A 25,234-nucleotide genomic window follows, 5' to 3' on the forward strand; every position below is an offset into this window, starting at 1 on the left:
GTATGTTTATGTAACCACTATATGTGGAAATTAATGTACTGAATAGGTGGATTGGATTAAAGATTGCTTTTATTGTTTTTGAACTGTAAATTTTCAATACGGACCGAAAATGAGATTTATAACATGTAATATGCCACAAAGTCGAACAATCGATAAGAAAGGGACATTGAGTGTTATCGTACGTGCTACCTGAAGCGAAAAACAACGATATACTGCAATACTTGCTGTAAAAGCTGATGCAGAAAGCTTACACCTTACATTGTTCTAAAATGAAAACAACGCCTAAAGTCAAATTTCTGCGAGTGATCCACATTCGTATCCAAGAAAAAGGGTGGATGGACACATCACTCGTACAAGATTGGATACGAACGGTTTGGGGAAATCTAGCAGGGTACTTCCTTCGATCCCTGGCCCTTCTCGCGTTGGACAGTTTTATTTTCTTTTGCCGGTATGTCATTATTATGACACTGCATGAACTGTACTTTTATTAGTTCATGTTTGTTTTACTTCAGGTCATATTGCCTGCTCGTAATGGGAAGAATATTTTCCAGTGTTGGTACTTCAAACTCACACGTCCAACTTACCTGATGTAGGCCTACCCTATTTGACTTTTCAGAAAAAAATCTCACGCTGGAATTTCACACCAAATGACGATAACCGCAAATTAGTTGAACCAACCGTGTTTATATTATATTATATTATATTATATTATATTATATTATATTATATTTGATATACCTTTTAAATGTAAATGAATCGTAAATAATTTTTAAATATCTGAATTCCTTGAATAACTAAGGTTAAGTTATAAGTAGGTTCCCGCCTTCCAATACTTATCAATTTCTATACAATAGTTTTATTAATTACATAATATAAACCAGCTTAATCCCTAGGACATGTTTAATTCTGATTATGGAACATCTTCAGCTAAAAGATTTGACAAAATGGCAAGACAATTAAAACACATGTGATAGTTATGATGATACAATAGCTAAAAGATTTGACAAAATGGCACGAAAATTAAAACACATGTGATAGTTATGATGATAAAAGAGAATGTTCATTAATGTTGGTTAAAATTTCAAGAAGTCAGTGTCCAAGTGACGAAGTAAAATCGGCGATAAAGGTTCTTCTTATGTTGGAGTCGTGAATTTGTTAATCTTGAAGATAAAATTAGAGATGTACAAGATTTTCTTAACGTATAGTTATCGGGGGAATTCTTGATAAAACAACCGTAGTTGAAGTTGAGTTGCAGTTAGACTATTAAAATGAGTCTTATAGTCGATCGTGTTGTTAAGAAGATCTTGTACACCTCTAATTTTATCTTCAAGATTAACAAATATTCACGACTCCAACATAAGAAGAACCTTATCGCCAATTTTACTTCGTCACTTGGACACTGACTTGTTGAAATTTTAACCAACATGAATGAACATTCTATTTTATCATCATAACTATCATATGTGTTTTAATTTTCGTGCCATTTTGTCAAATCTTTTAGCTGAAGATGTTCCATAATCGGAACGAAACATGTCCTAGAGATTAAGCTGGTTTATATTATGTAATTAATAAAACTATTATATATAAATTGGTAAGTATTGGAAGGTGCGAACCTACTTATAACTTAACCTTAGTTTAATTTACGCATCCAAAATTTTCGCTTTATTTTTCGTCAAAAAGTGCATTAATTACGCAAGAAAATACAGTATTCAGTTAGCTTAGTGCAACACTGCCAAGACATATTCCATTCGGGTCTGACCACGACTTGGTTGCTGATATATGTGGGTTCAAACTTGCAAGACCTTTCACTAATCTATACTTTAAAGGACTCTTATCCACTAGTTTTGTCACAACTGCCACTAATATTTCCTGACATTCGTGTTTAAAACCAAGGATTCCTCTCTCTGACAATTTTAGTTCTTTAAGTATCTTTTTCGTACTAAATCCAACATCAATTTAACCTAGCCAACGGCTGTAGCCGTGTTGAAACACCTGATCCCATGAGATCTCCGAAGTTAAGCAACAGTGGGCGTGGTCAAGATTTGGATGGGTTGCCACGCGCTGTTGGTGGGAGGCAAGGGAATGGAGGAGCGGAAAGGAACTGGCCACCCTACTGTACGTAACTCCGGCTCAGTCACACCTCTGGAGAGGTTCAGACCTGCCTTCGGGCAGAAAACACCCTTACTTTTACTTAACATACCTCAATTAAGTTTGTTGGGTCCTGCAGATCAAGCAAAATCACACTTCTAATATCGATGGCATTTGCCATTTTACTATGCTTGACAAAGCAATTCATCAAACTTCTTAATAGTTCATTCAGATGGGAGTACAAAAATGGAGCAAGTGGTTTGTTACTTTGAAATCACCTGGAAAAAAGGCTCACATTTCAAAGAAATGGTCTTGAAAAATGCTAGTTTGCATTTTATTAAAGGGTCTTGGATTCGTTCTTTAATATTTTTACAGGACTTACTTTCTGGCAACTTATCACTTGCAACTTATGCCTGGATATGGTGAAATACTTCTAAGCCTCGTTCCAGACAATGAACATTTTCAAGCCATCGTACTGTACAATACTTCAGTCGGAACACTGTACTATCAGTCACTGCAGTGAACTGGGCCCGTCGAGCTGGCGAGTCTTTGAATAAAAAATACTTGTTAAGCTCCCAATTTAGTCATTAAACCTGTCTCTTTTTTTGTTTTTGTTTGTTTACAAGTTGCTTTACGTCACACCGACAGAGATATGTCTTATGGCGACGATGGGACAGGAAGGGGCTAGGAGTGGGAAGGAAGTGGCCATGGCCTTCATTAAGGTGCAGCCCCAGCATTTGCCTGGTGTGGAAATGGGGAACCACGGAAAACCATTTTCAGGACTGCTGACAGTGGGGTTCGAATTAAACCTGTTTTAACAGCTCCATTGACGACATGCAAACCACACACTCCCAGGTTCAATAACTTTTTCCCCATCAGCATTTTCTGTCTCCATTTCCATTTCAAGCCTCCTGAGAAAGCTCAAGTTCACATTAGACCCATCCATTGAGACTTGCAACAAGTTTTTCCTTTGAAAAGGTTGCAGTCCATAATTAAATTTCTGCAGCAGATCTTCGACAGAAGCAAGACCCAGAAAAACACTGTTCCAATACCTAGAAACTACTTTATGAGTGTTGATATCAAAAAATCTGAAAATGAGATTCATTTGTCCTTGCTGTGTTACCTTACTGAGTGACTCATCAAAAGAAACTACACAGTCCTCACAAGTTTTCAAATTGTTTGTTAATAACTCACTGAAATGTAGTGCAATACCAGGAACCATCCCGACATTTGCCTGGAAGTGAAAATTGGAAACCACAGAAAACCATTCTCAGGGCAGCCGACAGTGGGGTTTGAACCCACACACTCCTGAATGATTGAGCTTGGCTTCATAGCTGTAGCATATTAACATGTGGCCATTCTGCTTGGTAAAGTGTAGCTTGTATCAATTTCATGTGTATTTAACATTAACAGAGAAACAAGTAAGTTGAAATTACATTTTATTTTTTCCAGTGTACACAGTGAAAAACACAGCAATATGTGCACTATTCAGAAAATGTGAATGCTGTGAGTAGAATATAATTTTTTTTTGCTTCATGTCGCACTGATACAGATAGGTCTTATGGCGACGATGGGATAGGTGTAACATGTACAGTACGTTATAGTCTTACAGCTGTAATATTTAGGGTTCAATAGACAGAAAAGCTGTAAAGTTACATTAATTGAGTCGATACTCAAGAGTTTGCCTTCTTTCTTAACACACTGAAGACTGGACAGGTGAAGTTAGATGTTACACTGTGGGCTGAGCATTTTAGTGAGTTTTCCCATTTTTATACAATAATAACTGATAACTTTACTTGCAGTCACAAACCTATTTTGCATACTTTTTTTTTTTTTTTTTTTTTTTTTTTACAAAAGTGGAGCAAAACCACTAACTTTTATAAATACATTTTAAAAACCTTTCTTCTACTTTAATTTTTTTAAATTTTCACAATGCATATTAAAAACATGAAAAGTTACACCACCATACGTTTATGAAACACAACATGCATATAAATCATTGAGAGATGAAAAAAATACATTAATTGTGGAAATTGGCTCTAGCCGTCAGTCGCGCAAGACCATGTGGCTATGAAGCTGCTTCGGTAGTACCAACTTACTATCATAATAGAATTAGGTTCCGATGATGTACTGCTACTTGGTATTTTTTTTATGAACTAGAAGCACTGCGGAATGTGTTCGCACACTCTGCTCACGTTTGTAGCATGTTGAAGCAGTTATAACAAGCACTAGAACTCAACACCATACGACGTACATCGCTCGACCTCCACGGAACATTACCATCAATGTGCGGCGCACGGCGCTCGTCCTCAAAATGTTAACAAACTTTTCAGATTGTGTTTCACAAGTTAAAATCCACAGAGTAGGCAAAAAGCAAGGATTTTTCTGAAAATTGCTAAAATTACTTGGAGTATGGGGACAAGAACCCGTGGGGGTTTTCTTACCTGTTCCCCTATCGAGCGCGTCTCAGGTGGCGGTAGGGGGCCCTCCGGACTTGTCTGGAGGGTCTGAGGGAAATGAAATACCCTCTCGCGGACCAAAAACAGGTATTGCCAGAAAACGTCTTGAGGCATTATGATTGTTACTAGCCCAAGTCAAGGCTTGGAAGTGGAAGCCTTGCCCACACATGCTAGAGAGGCATCCATGGCTCCTTCACATGGGTGATATGGTGGTTCAGGTGAAGTGGTGATGGTGAATGAGGTGAAGGCTAACTGCGGGGTGCTGGAACCAACACGTCACTTTGCTCTACGTAGCCTGGACGAGCTGTGGGTTAGGAAAGGGGCAAGCCCAACCAAGGGGGAAACTCATGGCTGTGAACTCAGACATGTGAATGCAAAGTGGAAACCACGTGAGTAAGCCTACTGAAGGGGGAACAAACCTGGCTAGGTTCGGGCCAGGGGCGGACTGCTGGATGGACGACTGAGGGGCGTGGATTCTGCTACGAAGAGCCTGAGTTGCGGGAGGACAATGTCTGGCTGTATGCCTCATCACGGATGGTGAGAACGACGCTCAAGACCCTAGAAGGGGCAAAAATCTTGTGCTTGATTGAAACATGGATGCTCAAAAAGAACCATTTTCAAAAACTCAGGGAAGCCATGGAAACTCCAGCAGAGCTGATCCAGGAGCAAGCTCAAGATGGAAAAATGGAGACAGAAGTCCCAATAGGACAGGCTGTCGCCAACACAAATCAAGAAATGGCAACAGAAGCTCCAGTAGAGCAGATTGCTACCACAAGTAAATCAGGAACGTCCATAGAGACAGAACTGAAGATTTCTGCATCAAAAATCAACAGATTACATATCGACAGACCACCTCGCAACAGCGCATACTATAAGGAAAGGAAGAGAGTGAGGAAAGAAGCCAAATTTGCAGCTGGGACTTGGACGGAGAATAAGCCAAGGAACAGGGATCGGCGAGAGACTATCCCTCTGACAATGCCCAAAAGGCTATGGTCAGAGGATAATACACTTCGGCTACAAAACCGCCCGCCAAGAAACAGAAAGAAGTAACGGTCCTGTCTTTTCTGGAAAGGTAGCCATAATACCTAAAACATTTCCAAATGAGAAACTGAAGGAGGAAGATGTGAAAGAGCTCTCATCTGTTCTGATAGCGCAGATGAAACCGCTGTCGGACGGATGTCTTCCAGGCTTCCTCAAGTCTCCAAGGCTGGAAAGTGGAGCAATGGTACTGATATGTGCAAATCCAGAAACCAAAAGTTGGCTGGATCAGACAGTAGCCAACTGCAATCCTTGGAGAGGGGAGAATTTAGAGGTGGCAGAAGCCAAGAAGGTGCTGAATATTACAAAGGTCATCACCAAGTTTCCACCTCCATTTGAGATGATGAAAGTTGAAGATGTTCTTGTCAGGTGAGGCAATGTGATATTGAATAGTACAGAGATCCTAAAAGAACGAACTGGGATGGATACAGAGAAGTTCTAGGGCAGGCTGTACAAAAGATCCAAACGAATGTAAAGGGACGGAGGGAATTGGATGAGGCAGATGAACTATTAGAAGAGGCCCTTTTAGCCTCATACCATGACAACTGTCCCCTTAGAAAAAAGATGATGCTTGGTGTTTTAAGGGGCCTAACATCGAAATTTAGAGAAATGAAAACCACCAAAACTGTTAGGTGGTGGAATAACAACCTAGCCAAAATGAAGAAAGAGGTTAGAACATTGTACAAAAAATCATCAAGAGATAGCATGTGGGACATATATCAAAGGAAACTCACCGAGTATAACCTAGAGATACAGAAAGCAAAAAGAAACTCTTAGAGACTGTTTTGTGAGAAAGTGGAATCAAACAATGAAGCAGCAAGGCTCCAGAAGGTTCTTAAAAAGGTATATATAAATCAAGTGGGAACACTGTAAAAACCCGATGGAACGTACACTCAGAAGGGAAGGGAGATGCTGGAGGTGTTGCTAGCTGGTCATTTTCCTGAGTCTGAGGAAGTATGGTTGAAACAGAGGCCAGACCACAAAGAGCGGATTGGAACTGTGCCAACCGATTAATTAAGCCTAACCATGTGAGATGGCCAATTAACACGTTTCAGCCCATAAAAGTTCTGGGGCCAGACGATAGATATACTCCCAATACTCCTGCAGAAAGGATGGGAAATAATCATCAAGGCCCTGACAGACCTTTTTAGAGCAAGTCTAGTTCTGGGGTACGTGCCGAAATCATGGTGGCCCTGACAGACCTTTTTAGAGCAAGTCTAGCTCTGGGGTACGTGCCGAAATCATGGTCTAACGGTAAAGCGGTATTTATACCAAAGCCTGAAAGGGCAAACTACGCCCAAGCCAAAGCCTATAGACCATTATGCTTAAACTCTTTCATGCCAAAAGCAATGGAGAAGATACTGGATAACTACATCTGGAAAATGATGCAACTGAACTCAACCTCACATGAAAATCAGTTTGCATACAAACCTGGCAGATCCATTGAGACAGCACTCCCATCATTTAGTTTGCAAACTAGATGAAAGCCTAGAATACAAAGAAATAGCTCTGGCTGCATTTCTAGACATAGAAGAGGCCTTCAGTGATAAACCTATAACTCAATGATTAAAGTTGTTGAAGAGAGTAGGGTGAGCAAGACTGTTGTACAATGGATTAGATCCATGTTAGACGGGAGAAAAATAACGGCAACTCTGTTTGAAGAGACGCTAACGGTTATAGCCACCCGAGGTTGTGCAGAGGAAGGAGTCCTTTCTCCTCTTCTGTGGAACCTTGTGGTGAACAAAATCATAGTCATGCTCAATGAACAGGGATTTTATACACAAGGATACGCAGATGATCTAGTTATTGGGGTAAGAAGTAAGTTGACGAGTGTCATCCAGAACCTCATGCAAAGGTCATTTAACCTTGTGGAGAACTGGTGTTGGTAACAGTCAATGCGAGCAAGATAACACTGGTCCCTTTCATAAGAAGAAATTAGGGGGGACGAGAGCACTGAAGCTCTTAGGGCAAGAAATCTGTACGGAAGAACAAGTGTTGCACTTAGGTGTAGTATTAGACAAAAAGTTACTGGGAATCCCCACACAGAAAAAAACATAACCTAAGCTAAGAACCTACTGTATGCATGCAAGAGGGCAGTTGGGACAACACGGGGTTTAAAGCCAGCAATGGTAATATGGATATACACAATGATCATTAGACCACTGATAACCGATGCAGCAATCATTTGGTGCATGAAAGTACGTCAAGGAAAAGTCAGTAGCAAACTAAATAGCCTTCAGAGAATGGCATGTATAGCCATAACTGGGGCAATGAAAACTACGCCGACAGAAGCCTTGAATACCCTACTAGATCTCCCTCCATAAAGTAACTTTGTAGAGGGACAGGCTAGAATGAGTTCATATAGATTGGAGCAAAACGGATTCTGGAAAGCTCAAAGGCCCAATCTTGGACACTGTAAAGTTAACAGAGTAATAACAGGGAAAGTTTTACACATGCCAGCTGATCATATGATTCCAAAGTATATCTTTGAGAAACCATTTGAGACCCAGATAACAAAAAGGGAAGATTGGGACATTAACAGATGGAAAGCTGGTAGGGAAGATATTGTGTGGTGGACAGATGGCTCAAGGACTTAGATGGGAACAGGAGGAGGGATCAACAGGGAAAGACCTGAGAGATCAAGCCAAATGAGTTTAGGAAGACACACTACAGTTTTCCAAGCTGAAGTGATAGCCATCATTACATGCCTTGAGGAAAACCTGAAAATGAACTACAGAGATAAGATGATTTTCATATTTACAGACAGCCAAGCAGCCACTAAGGCACTTGAAGCTGTCCGGATTACATCCAAAATTGTTTGGTATCGTCATACTTCTCCTGAAGCTCTCAGAGTACAATGTTGTTAAAATAATATGGGTACCTGGGCATGCAGGCATAGAAGGAAATGAAAAAGCAGATAAACTGGCAAGAAAAGGGTCAGAAACACCTTTTGTGGGCCCAGAACCAGTATGTGGGATCTCTTATAGACAAGCCCAACTTTACACAAAAGAAACAAATGGAAAACTGGAAAAATGCTCCAGGATGCAGGCTTGCAGAAGAACTAATGAAGAGCCCAAACAAGAAGCATACTAAGGAACTGCTGGAACTCAGCAGAGAAAATATAAGATGGGTAGTAGGACTGCTGACTGGATAATGCCATTTTAAAAAGAACCCACACAGAATTGGAGTAATAAGAGACAATGTATGTAGGAAATGTAACGATGTGGAAGAATCAGCTGAACACATACTCTTTGAATGTGAGGCGCTGGGAAAAATCAGAATTTCCACACTAGGACTACCTGGTGAAGAGAGAAGAAACATCCGAGAACACCCAATAAGGAGGACCTGCAACTTTATGAAGGGAGCAGGTATAACTAGGGACAAGTATAAAATATGGGCTTGGACATGAGAGTGTTAACAGTTGGCAGTACAGACAAAATATAGAGCTTTCAATCTTCAAAAGCAATATAAGAAGAAAATTTACAGTACCTGGAGCATGAAATGCAGATATTGTACTGTTTGCAATTGGCAGTGCTAACATACACAAAAATTTCTAAGTAACTGTTATACATAATGAAAGAAGTAAAATAAATTGGGATGAAAGTGAAGCTGTCATTGAGAAAGAGGAAGGCTGTGCTGAAAGGAACTGATAATCTGTTCTTCCAACTAGAAGCAACGATCAAATAAAAAAATTACAAAATATGAACATTTATCATTACAAATACCTTAATTGTAAATAAGTTAAATGAACAATATTGAAACAATGACTGAATTGCTACACTTGCTGAAATACGAAAATTGAATCTTATACTACAGGTGACAGGGAGGAGTAAGATAAGTGAATTACATTAGTCTCTCTGTCAGAAAAGAAGGGTTGTTAAATTTTGACTGTCTTTTGTTTGCAGTTGGGAGAATAAAACTAGTCCAAAGCACCATGCAAGCTGTCTATGCAGTAAAGGTTGTGTAGCTCCTGAGCTTGTATTGCAGAGATGTAGTGTTCAATCCTTGCTGCAACAGCTATAGAGTTGATTTCCTGTGGTTTCTGGTTTTTGCATCCAGCTAATATCAGAGTTGTACCTTAATTATGTCCATGATGGCTATACACCCAGTTCCTGAAAACCTACCTCCCTCTGTGTAACATTAAACATGTAGAGGCTGAATGAAAGCAATCCAAAGGTATGAAATTGAGATATGCACATCTCTCATAAATCTTGCTTCCAAATTTCTTGGAAAGTAGCTTTTAAAAATGCAAGAATCAAAGTTATCTGAAAATTATTAAAAATATCTGTATGTAAAAATCACCTGTAGCAATCCAGACAACTCGCCTACATTAGGAACAGTTTTCTTAACCTCTTCTGCTTGTGGTCCAAGGTTCTCTTTTGCTCCTTCCATTGACAATCTAGCTCGCCTCTGTGCAGTAGCAGGATCCTTGGCTGTATATTTAAAATAAAGAACTAACATCAGGTTTATTCCGCACACACTAGAAATGAGTTAGACATAGACATTATCTCTCATCTCTTTTGCAGAAGATTTATTACCATCAGGACAGTCATGAAATCAATATAAGCAGAAAAAAAAAAAAAAAAAAAAAGCAATGCAACAGCATGCCTACAGTCTAACATCGATGCTAAAATTGCTGGATTTCAACAGTTGACAAGTGGAACTGTAACTCAATTAAATATAATCAAAAGCTAAGATTCAAAACTGAAAATCTCAAATTAAATAGCAGCTGTGGTGAAAAGTATATTGTAATATATATCTTCATTTTAAAATGATGGCAGACAGAATACTGACAATTTATTATGCATGATTAACATTTATTTTCTTTTTTTTGCGGGCGGCTTTACGTCACACCGACACAGATAGGTCTTATGGCGGCGATGGGATAGGAAAGGAGTTGGAAGGAAGCGGCCGTGGTCTTAATTAAGGTACAGCCCCAGCATTTGCCTGGTGTGAAAATGGGAAACCACGGAAAACCATTTTCCGGGCTGCCGATAGTGGAATTCGAACCTACTATCTCCCGGATGCAAGCTCACAGCCGCGCGCCTCTATGCGCACGGCCAACTCGCCCGGTCATGATTAACTTACTAGTGTAGGTACCAAAACGTCTCTCAAAATACTTCATCAATGGGCGCAAAACACCTGCTTACACACAAAAGCAAATTAGGTAAAATATTAATGAAATATGCACTTTCCAAAAGAAAGTGAGGTATTTTTATGTTATTTTCACCTTTATGTAAAGCTTATCTGCTTTTTGCTATTTTTTTTTTTAAGTACTGGTACCTAATAATACAATTATGCATGCAAACATGATTATTTTGCATCAATCATCATTGATTTGCATTTACGGCTTCCAGCCAGGTGGCAATTGTTAACTGTTCATCTAGTCCTTACTTAAATGATTCCAAAGAACTTGGAAATTTATCAAACATTTCCCTTGATAAATTATTCCAATCCCTATAAATTATTCCAATATCTGAAATATTCCTCGCCTTCTGATTTATATTCTCCTTCTCCGCTTTATAGACTTTTTCCAAATACTTGGTTTTGGCACTACTAAGTGGATTAAGGTCAGTTTTATGGCTGGATGCCTTTCCGACACCAATCCTATGTGAAAGGATGCATTCACAAATGTATGTTTCTTTGGTGGTTCGTAGTGTGGTGTCTTGTGTGTAAATGAAGATCTGAACTAAGTTGAACAAGAATACCGAGTCCCTGAGGTACAGAAGTGAGCCACACACAGTCAAAATCCCAAACTGGGAATCTAACCTACGGCCCTCTGAACCAAAGTCCACTACACTGAACGTTCGGTCAAGGAGCCAAGCAGTCTTCTGATTAATGTCTATGGGAAAATTCTCAAAATGAAGTTATAATACATTTTGAGAAAAAATGTACATAAATTACAAAAAATAACTTATTTTGTGAAACAAGCTGTACTTCATAATGTCATCTTGATTTTCTATTTTGTCCCCTTCTCTCTCACTGTTTAAAATTCATAATCCTAGTTTTCTTGTTTCTGGACCTAGAATCTGTAGATATTCTGCCTCTTCCACTACTGCATCGTCAATGGTGTACAGGCCCTGTGCCATGTTGTCACATGGTTTTATACCCAAAAGTTTTAGAACTGTTCCTGCCACCTGTTTCGAACTACAAACCTGATATTAAACTCTTCCGAACTGAATGAGGAAGATTATATTACAAAACAATTTAAAAGACATATTTTGATTTTAATGCATGGGTTCCTGTAAATGACTTGCAACACTCCCAGGACAGAAAGTATTGGTAAATAATGTGACATGGGATATGATAATATCCAATTCAAGATATTTTTTACATGAAGCTCCAACAATTACAACTAATGAATTCAGGAAAACTCCCCTTTCAGGCAAATAGGAGCTCTTTCAATACAAAAATTACGTTTCAAGTTATAATTTTACAAATAGGTGATCTTTATTTAATTTTTGGAGCTTGATATACATTCAGTAAGTACCATATAAGTGCGGTTACTAAGGGAGAAACCTAACTCTCTCTCCCCGATTAATATTCAAGGTAGTGGTTTACAGGCTGTTTCCCACCCCCACCCCCAAGTGCTGTGTTGCATTCTGCATCGCAAACCATACAGTGTAATCCGTTTGAGTCCTGTTGGTCAAAAAAATGTTGGCTGGCAGGGTACAGTGCCTACCAACATTTTCTTCTGCTGTCAATACAAAGATATTGTGAAACTGATCACAGATACAATTATGGTATCTTCTGACAATGACATTAACATATGGCACAGAGACCACTTCTTACACCTTCAATTTTTTGTGTATTTCCAGTTCTCAGCAGGAAGATTATCAAACTTAAATTTGCTTTTATTCAATGCGGCTACACCAAAGACTTTCTTCGTGTATTTCTAACATCCCTGCAGTACTGCTTCGAACGAGGGTTAATTGGAAGAGCGTTTCTATGAGAAATGTGACCAACCTGCTTTCATAAAATGTGGACACTCCAAAAAATGTGTATGCATGGACCATGCTTTTATTCCTGACCTGCATATTTTTTGTCTCTGATCATCTAGTCAGGTCAGAAAACTCTGTTGAGTGTCTGATGTCATATTATTAACTATTTGGTCACAATTAATCCATTTGCTTCACATTAATTCATAATTATGTCTCCAGAGTTATAGTATTGTGACTGTGTCTGCTATTTTACTGTAAGGCCTCGGGAGGAGCGAGATAACCACTCACTGCTGGAGAGACCAGTCAGGGAAGAGCCAGACACACAAGGCAAGCCCCCTCTGCCACCACTCTGTTGTCAGCTTGTTACCTCCCTGGAAGCCTCCCAGTGGTGCAAGGAAGAATTAGGTGAGCCCAGAGCTTTCAGATTCCAGGACTCCAGGGACTTCTTCTCTTGCAAAGTATCTGAAAAGGCTGGCCTCCCTATTTAAGACAGGCCAGATGACCTTCAGTGGTTCAGATCCACTAGCAGTTCAGTCAGTTCAGTTCTGTCAGTGGCTGGGTTGTGTTCAGGCACAGAGGGAGTGCTGGATGGAGCATTTGATCTGTCAGTGGACAGTGATGACCAAGTGCTGTCGGTGCTGCATGTGCTGACTGCGAGTATGGGACAGTCCAACTGTGCAGCAAGGAAAAGTGAACAATGTCTGTGGTGAGAGTACGGACAGTGTACAATGTACACAATTGTAAGACTGTGTTGCACGCATGCAAGCTGTGAACTGTGTAGCCAAGGTAAAGTAAATTCGTGTCCTCGTCCTGAGGTAGTGCAGCTCTTTTCAGGCACATCTGCAATGGAGGTGAGCTGCATATTCTATTTTAACCACATACCAGTCCTCGTCGTATCATTTATAAATTTCTGGCAGTACCAGAAATCAAACCTGGGCCCCCAAGGACAGCAATTAATAGTGCTAACGATTATGCTACGGAGACGGACAAAGTCGTGTCCTCATCCCGAGGTGGTGCAGCTCAATTCAGGCACACCCCCGATGGAGGTGGACTGTAAGCCGTTGTAGCATACAGCAAGTGTAATTGTATACTGCCTTATGGTCTACGTGACAGTTGTGGAAGAGTGTGTAGTGTGACTGTTTTAGTTGTAAGCGATACAGTGAATAACTAATGTGACTGAGCAATGAGAGTATAGAGAGAGCATAAAATGGTGTAATTGTGCACACTGTGTCAGCCTAAGTTGTGGTCCTGGTGTGCCTGTATAGTTGTGCAAGCAATATTACCGTTAGTTAATAAATACTAGAGTAAAAGCTACCAGTTATGTGTTTATTTACCTACCCACCATCACATTACAACTGGTGTCAGAATTGGGATTGACTGGTGGCATATTTCGTACGTCAGATGTTTGTGAATAGAATAGAATATTTGAATTTTTTTACTGTTATTTTGAAAAAACACCTTCCTGAACAAGAATATGTATAATTTATATGTTTTTTCAATTTCGATTCACATAGAAATCAAGACTAATATGAAGCCTTGTTTCTTCCCCCACACCCCCTTTTCAAACATGTATCATCATAATTTATTTAGTAAATGTGAGAGATTCTTACGAGATGACATGTTTCAGATGTTGGTACCTCCCATCTGTCATGAACAAAAGACTGCACAAGAACATAGCGAAGGAAACACGATTGTCTTTTTTATGGTGTGAAGTAAACATACTTTAACAGCTGTGATTTATATTGTTTGAAATGCATTTCATAGTCTGTGGTATTTAAAAAAGTGTAAATATGCCACAAATTAAGACATTCAATAGAAAACACCACCATCGAGGAAGCAGATACACGAAAAATAAGGTGAATATCAATGTAAGTTCACTGGAAGAAGATTAATCTCCTAAGATTCATGTGATTCAAGTGCTTCAAGGAGAAAGATTACTTTTCCTTTAGAGGAAAATAAGGGGAGAAATGATAATGGCATTTTTGGTGGCAATGTAATTTTAGATTTGGATTTTGTACCAGATTTGGTTCAGAACCATGCCATGTGGAAATATTGTGAAAATGTAAAAAAAATATATATATATGTGAAGACTAGCAAGATACCCGTGCTTCGCTACAGTATTATAATGAAATTTATAATTGAATTCGCCGAAATTCACGATATAACTCGTTTTCTGATAGAATCTGTCAAAATTCGCGATCTGACTAGTTTTCTGAGAGATTACGGCGAAGTTCCTCCCATTTTCCAATCTTTTTCCCAGCAATCGATTTCGTACTTCCCGGGCTACGTCCAGGTATTCCACCCGTCAGTTGGGTCCCTAAATCTTTGCCATCTTTTCCTGTAAGCATTTTTAATATGGATCAAATCCTTGAGGAGATCCAGCGTGGTGTCTTCTTGGGTGCCTTGGTGGTACTGAACACGCGGCCGGGCTGCAATCGTAGTCATTGCCCGCCCAGGACCCGTTTCTAGCGCGGTCGCCACATTTTGACGACGGTTAGGGTGGGTAATATTAGTTGAATTTAGGTTATTATTATTATTATTATTATTATTATTATTGATGGTCTGGAACCCACAGCAAAATGCAAGACCGCTACTTGGCGTTAAATTATATCTGCTGCCATTGTCATTGCTGACAATGTGACCAGCACCATAATCGTGCGTAGGCAAGTGCCCGAGATTTCAGGCGACACAAATTATATACCTCCGTGCATTATTGACCTTATTATAGAGGTGAACAATGGCACGGTCAATTTCATTCCTATAATTTATTTCAAATATGTTTACATTTTTATTTACATGGTGGGAGAATCTACTGTAATCTTACTTTATGTTCTCCAAAGGGAAAAAAAAAATGGTTCTTGAAAATGAACCCAGGAAAGATTAAAAATGATCAGTTCATGATCAGAATAAGTACATTATGAACAGTAAAATCAATTGGTCTCAACTCCTTTTTCACCCCACTGTCGCTAAGTTGATTTACCCCCCCCCCCCCAAAATGAAGGCGTGTTTCCTTATGTTTAAAGGAGATTCCGAATACAAATGTTCACGTCTGTTACCGTCAGTTCTGAGATATAAGTATCCCCATAAAAAGCATTCACCTATTTCACTTCCTTTCACGCCCCCCCCCCCCCCTAGGTGAATTTCCCGTTAAAATACTTGTTTCTTTAATATTAAAGGGACTTCTAAATACAAATTATCACGACTCTAACATCTTCAGTTTTTGAGATATGTGTCCTCATAAAAGAAATTCAACTCCTTTTCACCCCCGCCCCCAAGATGATTTCCCACCAAAACGCTTCATTCTTTGTATTTAAAGGAGATCCAAATACCAATTTTCACGTCTGTAACATCTTTAGTTTTTATTAGATGTAAGTATCCTCATACAATTAATTCAATTAATTTTTCAATTCTTTCACCTCCCCCCCACACTTCATTGGATTTTCCGAGAATACTTTCTTTAATTTTAAAACAGATTCCAAATACCAATTTTTACGCCTGCAAAATCTTTCGTTTTGAGATAATAGTATCCTTATACAAATATTTCAAATAATTTTTCAATTTCTCTCCCCGCTTTAGGTAGATTTCCGAAAACAAAACAATACATATTCCTATATTTTAAAGGAGATTCCAAATACCAAATTTTGCGTCTGTAACGTCTTCAGCTTTTGAGATATCAGTATCCTAATTAAAAATGTCAACCCCATTTTCAGTCATTTTTACCCCTCCACCCAAGTGGTTTTTCAGAAAACAAAATATACATGTTTCTTTATTTTTAGTAGAGATAAAAAAATACTATTTTTCACTTCGGTAACATGTTAAGTTTTAGAGGAATACTGCAGAAATGCTCATTTTAAAATTTCACCCCCTATTTAGTTCCCTTTAAGTGGAGTTTCTAAAAACAAATCACCTATGTTGTTTCTTTACTTTTACAGGAGGTTCCAAATACCATTCTTTCCGTCTATAACATTTTATGTTTCTTAGATATACTGTAGATATAGTCTTTCTAAAAACTCACCCCAATTTGTCACTCCTGTTTAACCCCCAGTAATTGGATTTTCAAAAAAAAAAAAAAAAAAAAAAAAAATGTGTTTCTTTATTTTCAGAGAAGATCCCAAATACCAATTTTCAGGTCTGTAATATCTTCTGTTTCTGAGATATAAGTATCCTCATTTAAGGCACTCAACCCCTTTTTCACACTTTTCACCCCTCCTTTTCCGAAAACAAAAAAAATATATGCTTCTTTATTTTTAAAGGGGATTCTAAATACCAATTTTTACATCTGTACAATTTAAAAGTTTTGAGATATATATATATATATACACACACACACACTCATTTTAAAAATTCATCCCCCTTTTCACCCCCCCCCCCCATTAACTGGATTTTCCAAAAACAAAAGATACATGTACCTTTATTTTTAAAAGGATATCCCAAATACCAATTTTCAGGTCTGTAATATCTTCATTTTCTGAGATGTGTTCTCAAAGGCACTCAACCCCTTTTTCACCCTTCCTATTGGGATTTTCCAAAAACAAAAAATACTCATTTCTTTATTTTTTAAGGAGATCCCAAATACCAATTTTCAGGTCTGTAATGTCTTCAGTTTCTCAGATATAAGTATCCTCATTACAGGTATTCAACCCCTTTTTCACTCTTTTTCACCACTCCTATTGGGATTTTCCAAAAACAAAAAAATACGCGTTTCCTTATTTTTAAAGAAGATTCCAAATACCAATTTTTACATCTGTAAACTTTTAAAATTTTGAGATATAGATACACTCATTTTAAAATTTCATCCCCCTTTTCACCCCCTTACCGACGGAATATAAAAAAAATCCTCTTAGCGAGCACCTACATGTTAATATGAATGTATCTCCTAAATTTCATTTCTTTACGTCCAGTAGTTTTGGCTCGGCGATGATGAATCAGTCAGTCAGTCAGTCAGTCAGTCAGTCAGTCAGTCAGTCAGTCAGTCAGTCAGTCAGTCAGGACAAATTACTTTATATATATATAGATAATAGAAGATGTAAACTGTAACAGAGGCCTTGTAAATAAAATAGTTATTCTATGCAGTATTTGTAAATCAGAGCATTCATCCATTTCATGAGGTGTAAATAGAAACAGAGCTTATAAGGTAAATATGCGATGAGACGTATTGGGAAAGGTCAGAAACCAGGGCAGGTATTTAGTGCCATGATGAACCTGCCAGCAAGTTTGTAAAATCCAATAACACAATTTTATATTCATTAAAATGTGTCCTTGGGTTATATAGTAATTGCAGCGAAGGAAGCAAAGCTTCTAAATGACAACAGTAGTGATATTGCTGCTGCTTGCGATAAAAGCTGGCAAAAGCATGGCCACTTCATTGAATGGTGTTGTAGGTATAACAACTGTGGATTCTGGAAAAGTTTTGGATGTAGAATGCCTCACAAAATACTCTCATGGTTGTGCTGTAACCCAGGGTGAGCGTAAGTGTGTGAAGAACTTTGTTGGGTCCAGTGGTAGTATCGAGGCTGCGGGGCTGTGGCAATGTTGAAACGTTCTTAATTGGACCAAGGTTTAATATACATGAAATACCTAGGTCATGGTGACTCCAAGGAATTTACAAAAGTAAATAAATGTAAGCCATATGCAGAAAATGTTAAAATTGAGAAACTAGATTGTGTAGGCCATGAGCAGAAGAGGTTACGAACTAGGTTTAGGAAATTGAGAAAAAATTTGGGTAAGCAGAAACTTTCTGACAGTAAGCCCATCAAGGGTCAGCAAATCTTCATGAAATGAAAAAGGCCATAAAAGCAACATTATATCACAAAATGTCAACAGATGAAGAATAGATGAAGAACTGATGATCTGTGCCCAGGTGTGGATTCATGGTGTGGCTTTCAGAAGCAGTACCACAACAAGAATTCACTTCCAGTGGCTGTTCTAAATGTCATAAAATCTGTCTATAAGGGACTTTGTAATGACATCCTACTGTCTAAGGGTTTACATGGTGGCACATAGAATGTCAATGAAAGTATTAATCACTATCTTGCCACCCATCATGGGGAATAAACTGGGAAGCACTCTGCATTATATAATACACAACCTTTGTTCCACTAATACTGCATTGTACTTCATCGTTTCTTTCTACACTCGAAAAGCAGTGGGATAAGGAAAAACTTCTGCAGATTCACAGAGGAATCGTCCTTCGAACTTCTCGTGCCTTTTGCACAATATCAATACAAGCAGCCCTTGCCATCTCTGGAACAGAAACCCTGTTCTTTACTGCCATTGGAACAGCCTAACTCATGTTAATGAGGAAAAACATAACTTCTGCACCAATTCCTGAAACCACAGTGGAGAAGAACTGTCACCTCCTGGAATCCGGTCACCTTAGTATCCTCAAGATTTATGTTTACAATAGCTGCTCGCTCAACCATTTACATTTACACACACAGCTCTCGCATACCCAATAGCACTGAATGTGACAAAGTGGGATGCGCATTCGTTGACTACGAGAACAAAAGAAGTGTTTTCAGCCAATACAAATTGTCATCCAGTTGCTCAGATTTCAAGCCAAGCTACGGGTCATCAAGCTTGCTATGGAGTGGTGTGAATGCGACAGCAGTAGTTATTGGATACTAAGTGACTCGCAGGCTGCATTGAACAAAATCAACCACATGTACAATGTCAGTCCAATACCTGCTACTATAAGATCTACAGCACAGCAGTGCCCTCACATCTGTCTTTCCTGGATCTGAGAACACACTGGTTATCCTGGAAATGAAAAGGCAGACATCCTTGCAAAAGCAGTCTCCTCATCAAACATAGAAATTACCTACAACAACTCACCCCCAAGCTATGCAAACGCCCTAATCAAAACGCAGCTAATAAGACAGAGGAACAACCTCAGGACATCAAGAACAAAAGGGTCTGTCACAAGAGAATTATTTTTTTCCCTGACATATATAGCCCAATCTAGTGCAAAACATTAGTGCCCAAATTGATTCTCACTCAGTTTCTCTCCGGCCATGGAAAGTTTAAGTGCTACTTTGAACGCTACAAAATTAATTTAATTTATTGCTTGCTACAGGATTTTCATCCAAATTACAGCAGCATTCTTTGTGACACATAGTGAAGTTACAAATAATTATTACTTAATATTACTAAGCCTAATTAAATCAAATCTAATCTAAACTAATCTTAGTCTAATCCTATATATTTATTGCAAAACTGAACGACTTTCTAGACATTCTGGATTTCCACAAGGACAAAGTTTAACTACATAAATAAAAGTATCAAAATTAAATTTGAACAATGAATAACATAGTATACAGTCTACAACATTAACATTTGGAAACAAAAAATAATAAATAATAATAATACATTGGCTATTAGGAGATTAACAGGAATATAAAGGCTGGCCAGTGTGATGCTCCATTCTGACTGTGGGATCAGTTATATAACCTTTCTTGCTGTCGTGAATTCTTTCAAAAATATAGTCACGTTTGTACTGAAATCAAGAGCATTACTTTTTCCGAGACGCACTGTTACAGACAGAACTGCACAGTCTGTAAAGTGGCGAATTTGATGGGCAGATGTTCTAGCTTTTATAACTGAAAATGTTAAATCAAATGTTGAATTAGGGTGTGGCACATGGAAATTCAGGAAGGAAAGGAACTCACGAATTATCAATTTGTGAATTTATTATTTTATATATGAACTTTGCTGCATCTTTCTGCTTTCGATCTTCTAAACTCTCCATTTCTAAAATTAACAAAAGCTCATTGTATGAAACCATTTGAGGATAATGAGATGTTCTTTTAAAATGTAAATATTTCAAGTATTTCTCTTGCACTCTTTCAAGTTGATACACATGCATTTGGACCTAGGGCTCCAAACCACGCTTGTGTATTCCAGTTTTAGCCTGACCAAGGTGTTGTACAACTTAATACACGTCTTTATGCTTTTAAATGACTTTACATTTCTCATCACAAATCCTGAAGTTCTACATGCTTCAGCGACCACCTTCTGTACCTGAGGAGTGAAAGTCAGCTCCCAGCCTGAGGTCATTCCATTCTGCTACAGCTCTCAGGTCATCGCACACTAACTTGAAAATGTAGAGGGAGGGTGCTTTACTTCGGGTGAACGACATGGGCACACATTTTGGAATGCTTAAATATAATTTTTTTTTTCTATCGTCCAGTCCGTTATGATATTCAGGTCTAAATGGAGATGTCCATAGTCGCTAATGGTTAAAATGGCTTTGAATACTTTGAAGTCATCAGCAGACAGTAGGCAATCAGAAAGATCATTGATAAATGCGAGAAATATTAACGGTAGGAAGAGAAGAAATATAACAATGATTGAGATAACCATAATTTATTTAATTTACTTAAAAGTACATCATGATTAATTTTGTTGAAAGCTTTCTCAAAATCCGTAAATATGACATTCATCTGATTGCTGTTCTCAAGAGCTGTGGATACAGACTGCATGAAATTAACCAAATTTGTAACTGTAGATCGTTTGAAAAGAAATCCATGCTGTTTTTCTGATATCAAAGGTTTAATGCGATTCGATATTCCAAAATATAGCACAAATTCAAAAATTTTCGTCACTGTTGACAATATGGATACCGGCCTGTAATTATTAATTAGCGTGGGGTTTCCTGATTTAAATATTGGGCACACTCTCAACACTTTCCATAAGGATGGAAATTTAGAAGTTTTGAAACTTAATTGTAAATGAAGAGAAGGGGTTATTTAAGATGCTCTCTGCAACCTTTAATTATATAACGTGAAATTTGATCTGGCCCCACGGATGACTTTGGTTAAGTTCCTTCATCACCATTTCAATCTCTTATGTTGATAGCGCTGATGTTTAAACAGTTTGTATTAACACATGGACTGCTTGGACAAATATATCGCACCGTGTCTGGAGCGTATACAGAATAGAAGAAATTTGAAAATCCTGCTATATTCTGATCATTATCTAATATTTTATGCCCATATTTGAACGCATTGCAATTACCATTATTTTTTCTATTTTCAAAATAAGCCCAAAAATATTATGTATTACGTGATATATTTTGTTCTACTGATGCTATATACCTTTTATAAGGTAATCTTATCACCGACTTTACTTCCGACCTTAATATTTTAAACTGTCTATTACAATATCCTGAAGTGTGTTTTCGTTTTCTTAAGTATTCTTTTTCAGGACTATTATTTATTGGTGACAAAAGGTTTCATGAGCCTCTGGCTCGTGATAGGGACAATACAGTACATACTTTTTTTAAAGCGACACAATAATTACATTTCATATACAATAGCTTTTTCTGTAAAGTGACAAATACATTTTTGGATAACTGAGACATTGCTTTTTTCTTTTTCACATGTTAGGATCATAGTTTTTCAGAAGTATATTCAGATATTGCATGGCTGTAATATGTTAAATATGGACAATATATATATTATTGTATTAAATAAAGCAAGTTATAGAGAGATTATATTAAGATATCTGTAAAAGAGTAATATTCCTTCAGTTTTTTCTTAAAACATATAACCGATTTAGAGTTCTGTGTAACAGGAGGCAACACATTATATTCCCTAAACATTGATGATTCTAAGCCTTTCACTCCATACGTTACTGAATTAGAGTGAGAGTGATATATCCTTAATGATCCTCTAGTTTCATATCCATGAATTTCACTAAAATGGGAGAAGTTAACAGTAGAATGGGTTAATTTCCTGTCCAGCTTATACATAAAGACTGCTGATAAAAATGCAATTTGTTTATGAAATGGCAGAATATTTGACTCTGAAAAAACTTCACGTAACGGTTTGAGGAAGGGGAATCCATACATGATTTTGATGACTCTTTTTTGTAGGATTTCCAAATTATTAATGTAATCTTTCCTACATCTTCCCCAAATAAAGCTTGTGTATGTTAGATGTGGATGGATCATTGCATAATATATACCCTCAATTGTTGTTGAGAAAAATTATTGTATCTTAATCTGTGCATTATTCCTATCAAAGGGGTAATTTTGCTGATTACATAATCAATATGGCTTTTCCAGGAAAGTGTTGAGTCTAATATTATACCAAGATACTTAGCTGAGTTGACTCACTCTATTACTTGGTCCTTTAGGATAACAGGGTTAGCCACCGTGATCTTATGGGCTGTTTTATGAAAGATTAAGTATTTTGTTTTAGTCACATTTATGATCATTTTTTGAGATAAAGCCCAGTCCAATAACTTGTCCAAGTCATAATTTATATCTTCCATAATTTGTGTTTCACATAGTCCTTTGTAAGTTTTAAGATATCATCGGCAAATACTTTACATTTTCCCTTTAGTGTTAAAGATTGTATGTCATTAATATAAATCAAAAATAGAATAGGACCTAGTACTGAGCCCTGCGGTACTCCCGTTTTTGTTTGCTGCTTAGAACTTTTAGTATCGTTAATCATCACATATTGTGTTCGGTTTGATAAAAAATTTTGGAACCATTTGTGTGCTAAACCCCTAATTCCAGCTAATTTTGAACTTGTTCAGAAGTATTTTGTGGTCAACCAGGTCAAATGCTTTTTTAAGATCTATGAGTAGCCCTGCTGCTAATTTATTTTCATCTAAGGTGTTTTGAACATCTATTACTGTATCACATACAGCATTATCAGTTCCTCTATTTGGGAGAAACCCATATTGATTATTGGAAAAGTAATTAGCTTTACACGAAAATTTACCAATCTAATTTTTACTATCATTTCTATGAGTTTTCCAACTGCAGATAATATACTAATTGGTCTGTAATTGGATGGATCTGTGTTATCTCCTGATTTAAAAATAGGTACAATTCTGGCACATTTGAGTAATTGGGGTATTTCTCCACTGAGAACTGAACGGTTAATAATCTCCACAATATATATGGCACTAAACTTTCAACACAGGTTTTTAACATGACATTGGTTATTTTATCTTCTGTTAAATTATTTATATTTTTTAGAGCAGTGATAATTTTGAGCACTTCACATTCATCAGTTGGAGACATGAAAATACTATTAGTTTGACTTTCAGCTGTTGTGCTGCCATGAACTTGCTCATCTTCAGGAAGACCTTTTCTTATATTTTCAGCTACGTTAACGTATAGTTCATTCAGATTATTGCATATGTCCTCTGTGTTTGCAATGTTGACATCGTTTACCACCAGATGGCTGATTTCATGTTTATGTCCAAGCTTCCTATTTAACACTTCATTGACTACATACCATGTTTCTTTTTGGTTTTTACAATTCTGTAATCTGCGTTCGTAATACCTTTTTTGTAACTCTCTCTTCAATTTGGTTATTTTATTACATATTCTTTTGTATTCTTCAATTACTTCTGCAGAGGGGGTTTTTTTACTTTAGTTTTTGAAAACAGTGAGTCTTTGATGTGAATCAGTGTTAGTAATTCTTGGGTAACCCAAGGTTTTAGGGGAATGTCTTTGGGGTTCTTTCTTTTTATTGAAATTGAGCTGGTTTCAATTCCTGTGCTAATATACTCAATAAATTTATTATAATAAGTGTTTATATCCATTTCCTCACAGTTAAATTTTTTTTGTATGATATACTGATTTAATTTGTTGTAATTTACAAATTGTTTACCACTATCTTTGACTATTGGTACTACTGGAACTGATTTTTCACTAGAAATTTCACATACCAGTAGGCAGTGATCACTTAAGTTATTTGTTATATTGAATACATGACATTTTTTTACTACTATTTGTGACAAGTATGTGATCAATTAATGTGGAGGTTGTTTTCGTTACTCTAGTTGGGTATTTGTTATTACATGTTATATAGCCGTAAGTTGTTATTAAATTGTCATACAAACTTCTGTTTCTGGAGGTTGGAAGCAAGTCTATATTTGTATCTCCAAGTATTATTGAAGTATGCCCTGAACTACTGTTTAGGATATTTTCTAGATCAAACATAAAACTTGGCAAGTTACTTTCCTGTGGGTTATAAATGGTAATGATTTCATATCTTTGATTTCCTTTTGTAATCATGACTTGCAGTATGCTATGAGATTTATTTATTTCATTTATGACATTGCTTTTCCATTTGTTTGAAACATAAAGCAAAACACCTCCACCTCCTTACCACATGATGAGAAGTGTAGTTTTTTTATTTCAAAAGCGTGGGTTAGTTTGTTGGTTAACCAATTTTCAGAGATTGCAAGAATATCTATTTCTTTAATCTGATCTAAGATAATTTGGATATCATCAAATTTATTTTTCATGCTTTGTGCATTTATGTGTAGGCCATTCAAATCACATGATCTACTTTCTAAAACTCTATCTTTAATATAATTATTTAGGGTTTCACATTTAAATTTGTCTACTTTAAGAAATTTGTTTTCAGGATCGAGGTTTGGTTATGTAAGGACAAAAATTTGAAATTAAGAAAAGAAAGCTTGGAATTGAAGCGGGTACAACACAAGGAAAGGTTACCTCATTGTTTCTAGATCAGCTGAAGTGAGCAAGTTCATGCAGAACTTCAGGGTTTGCCACTAACCTCGAAGGACCGTCCTGGAACTTACGGATATAGACTTTACAGTCCCTGACCCATGTGCCAAATATTTTCCCCTGTTGCCGTAACTCGCAGCATTTTTTGGCGAAGGTCTCATTCCTAGGCGTTAAGTGCTCGTTGATATAGATGTTATTTACCGATCTAT

At 37.4% G+C, this 25,234-nt stretch overlaps 1 protein-coding gene across 6 annotated transcripts in view; it reads right to left on the reverse strand.

The window, feature by feature from the left end:
- Positions 1 to 25,234, reverse strand: part of LOC136864438 (regulation of nuclear pre-mRNA domain-containing protein 1B) — a 267,789-nt gene that overhangs the window by 137,489 nt on the left and 105,066 nt on the right. For all 6 annotated transcript variants that reach the window (XM_067141430.2, XM_067141429.2, XM_067141433.2 and 3 more), the window contains exon 3: positions 9,888 to 10,018. In XM_067141430.2, the coding sequence (XP_066997531.1) occupies positions 9,888 to 10,018 (131 nt within the window). The remainder of the gene's footprint in view (positions 1 to 9,887; positions 10,019 to 25,234) is intronic.

Source organism: Anabrus simplex, chromosome 2 (genome assembly GCF_040414725.1).
Source record: "Anabrus simplex isolate iqAnaSimp1 chromosome 2, ASM4041472v1, whole genome shotgun sequence".
NCBI lineage: Eukaryota > Metazoa > Arthropoda > Insecta > Orthoptera > Tettigoniidae > Anabrus > Anabrus simplex.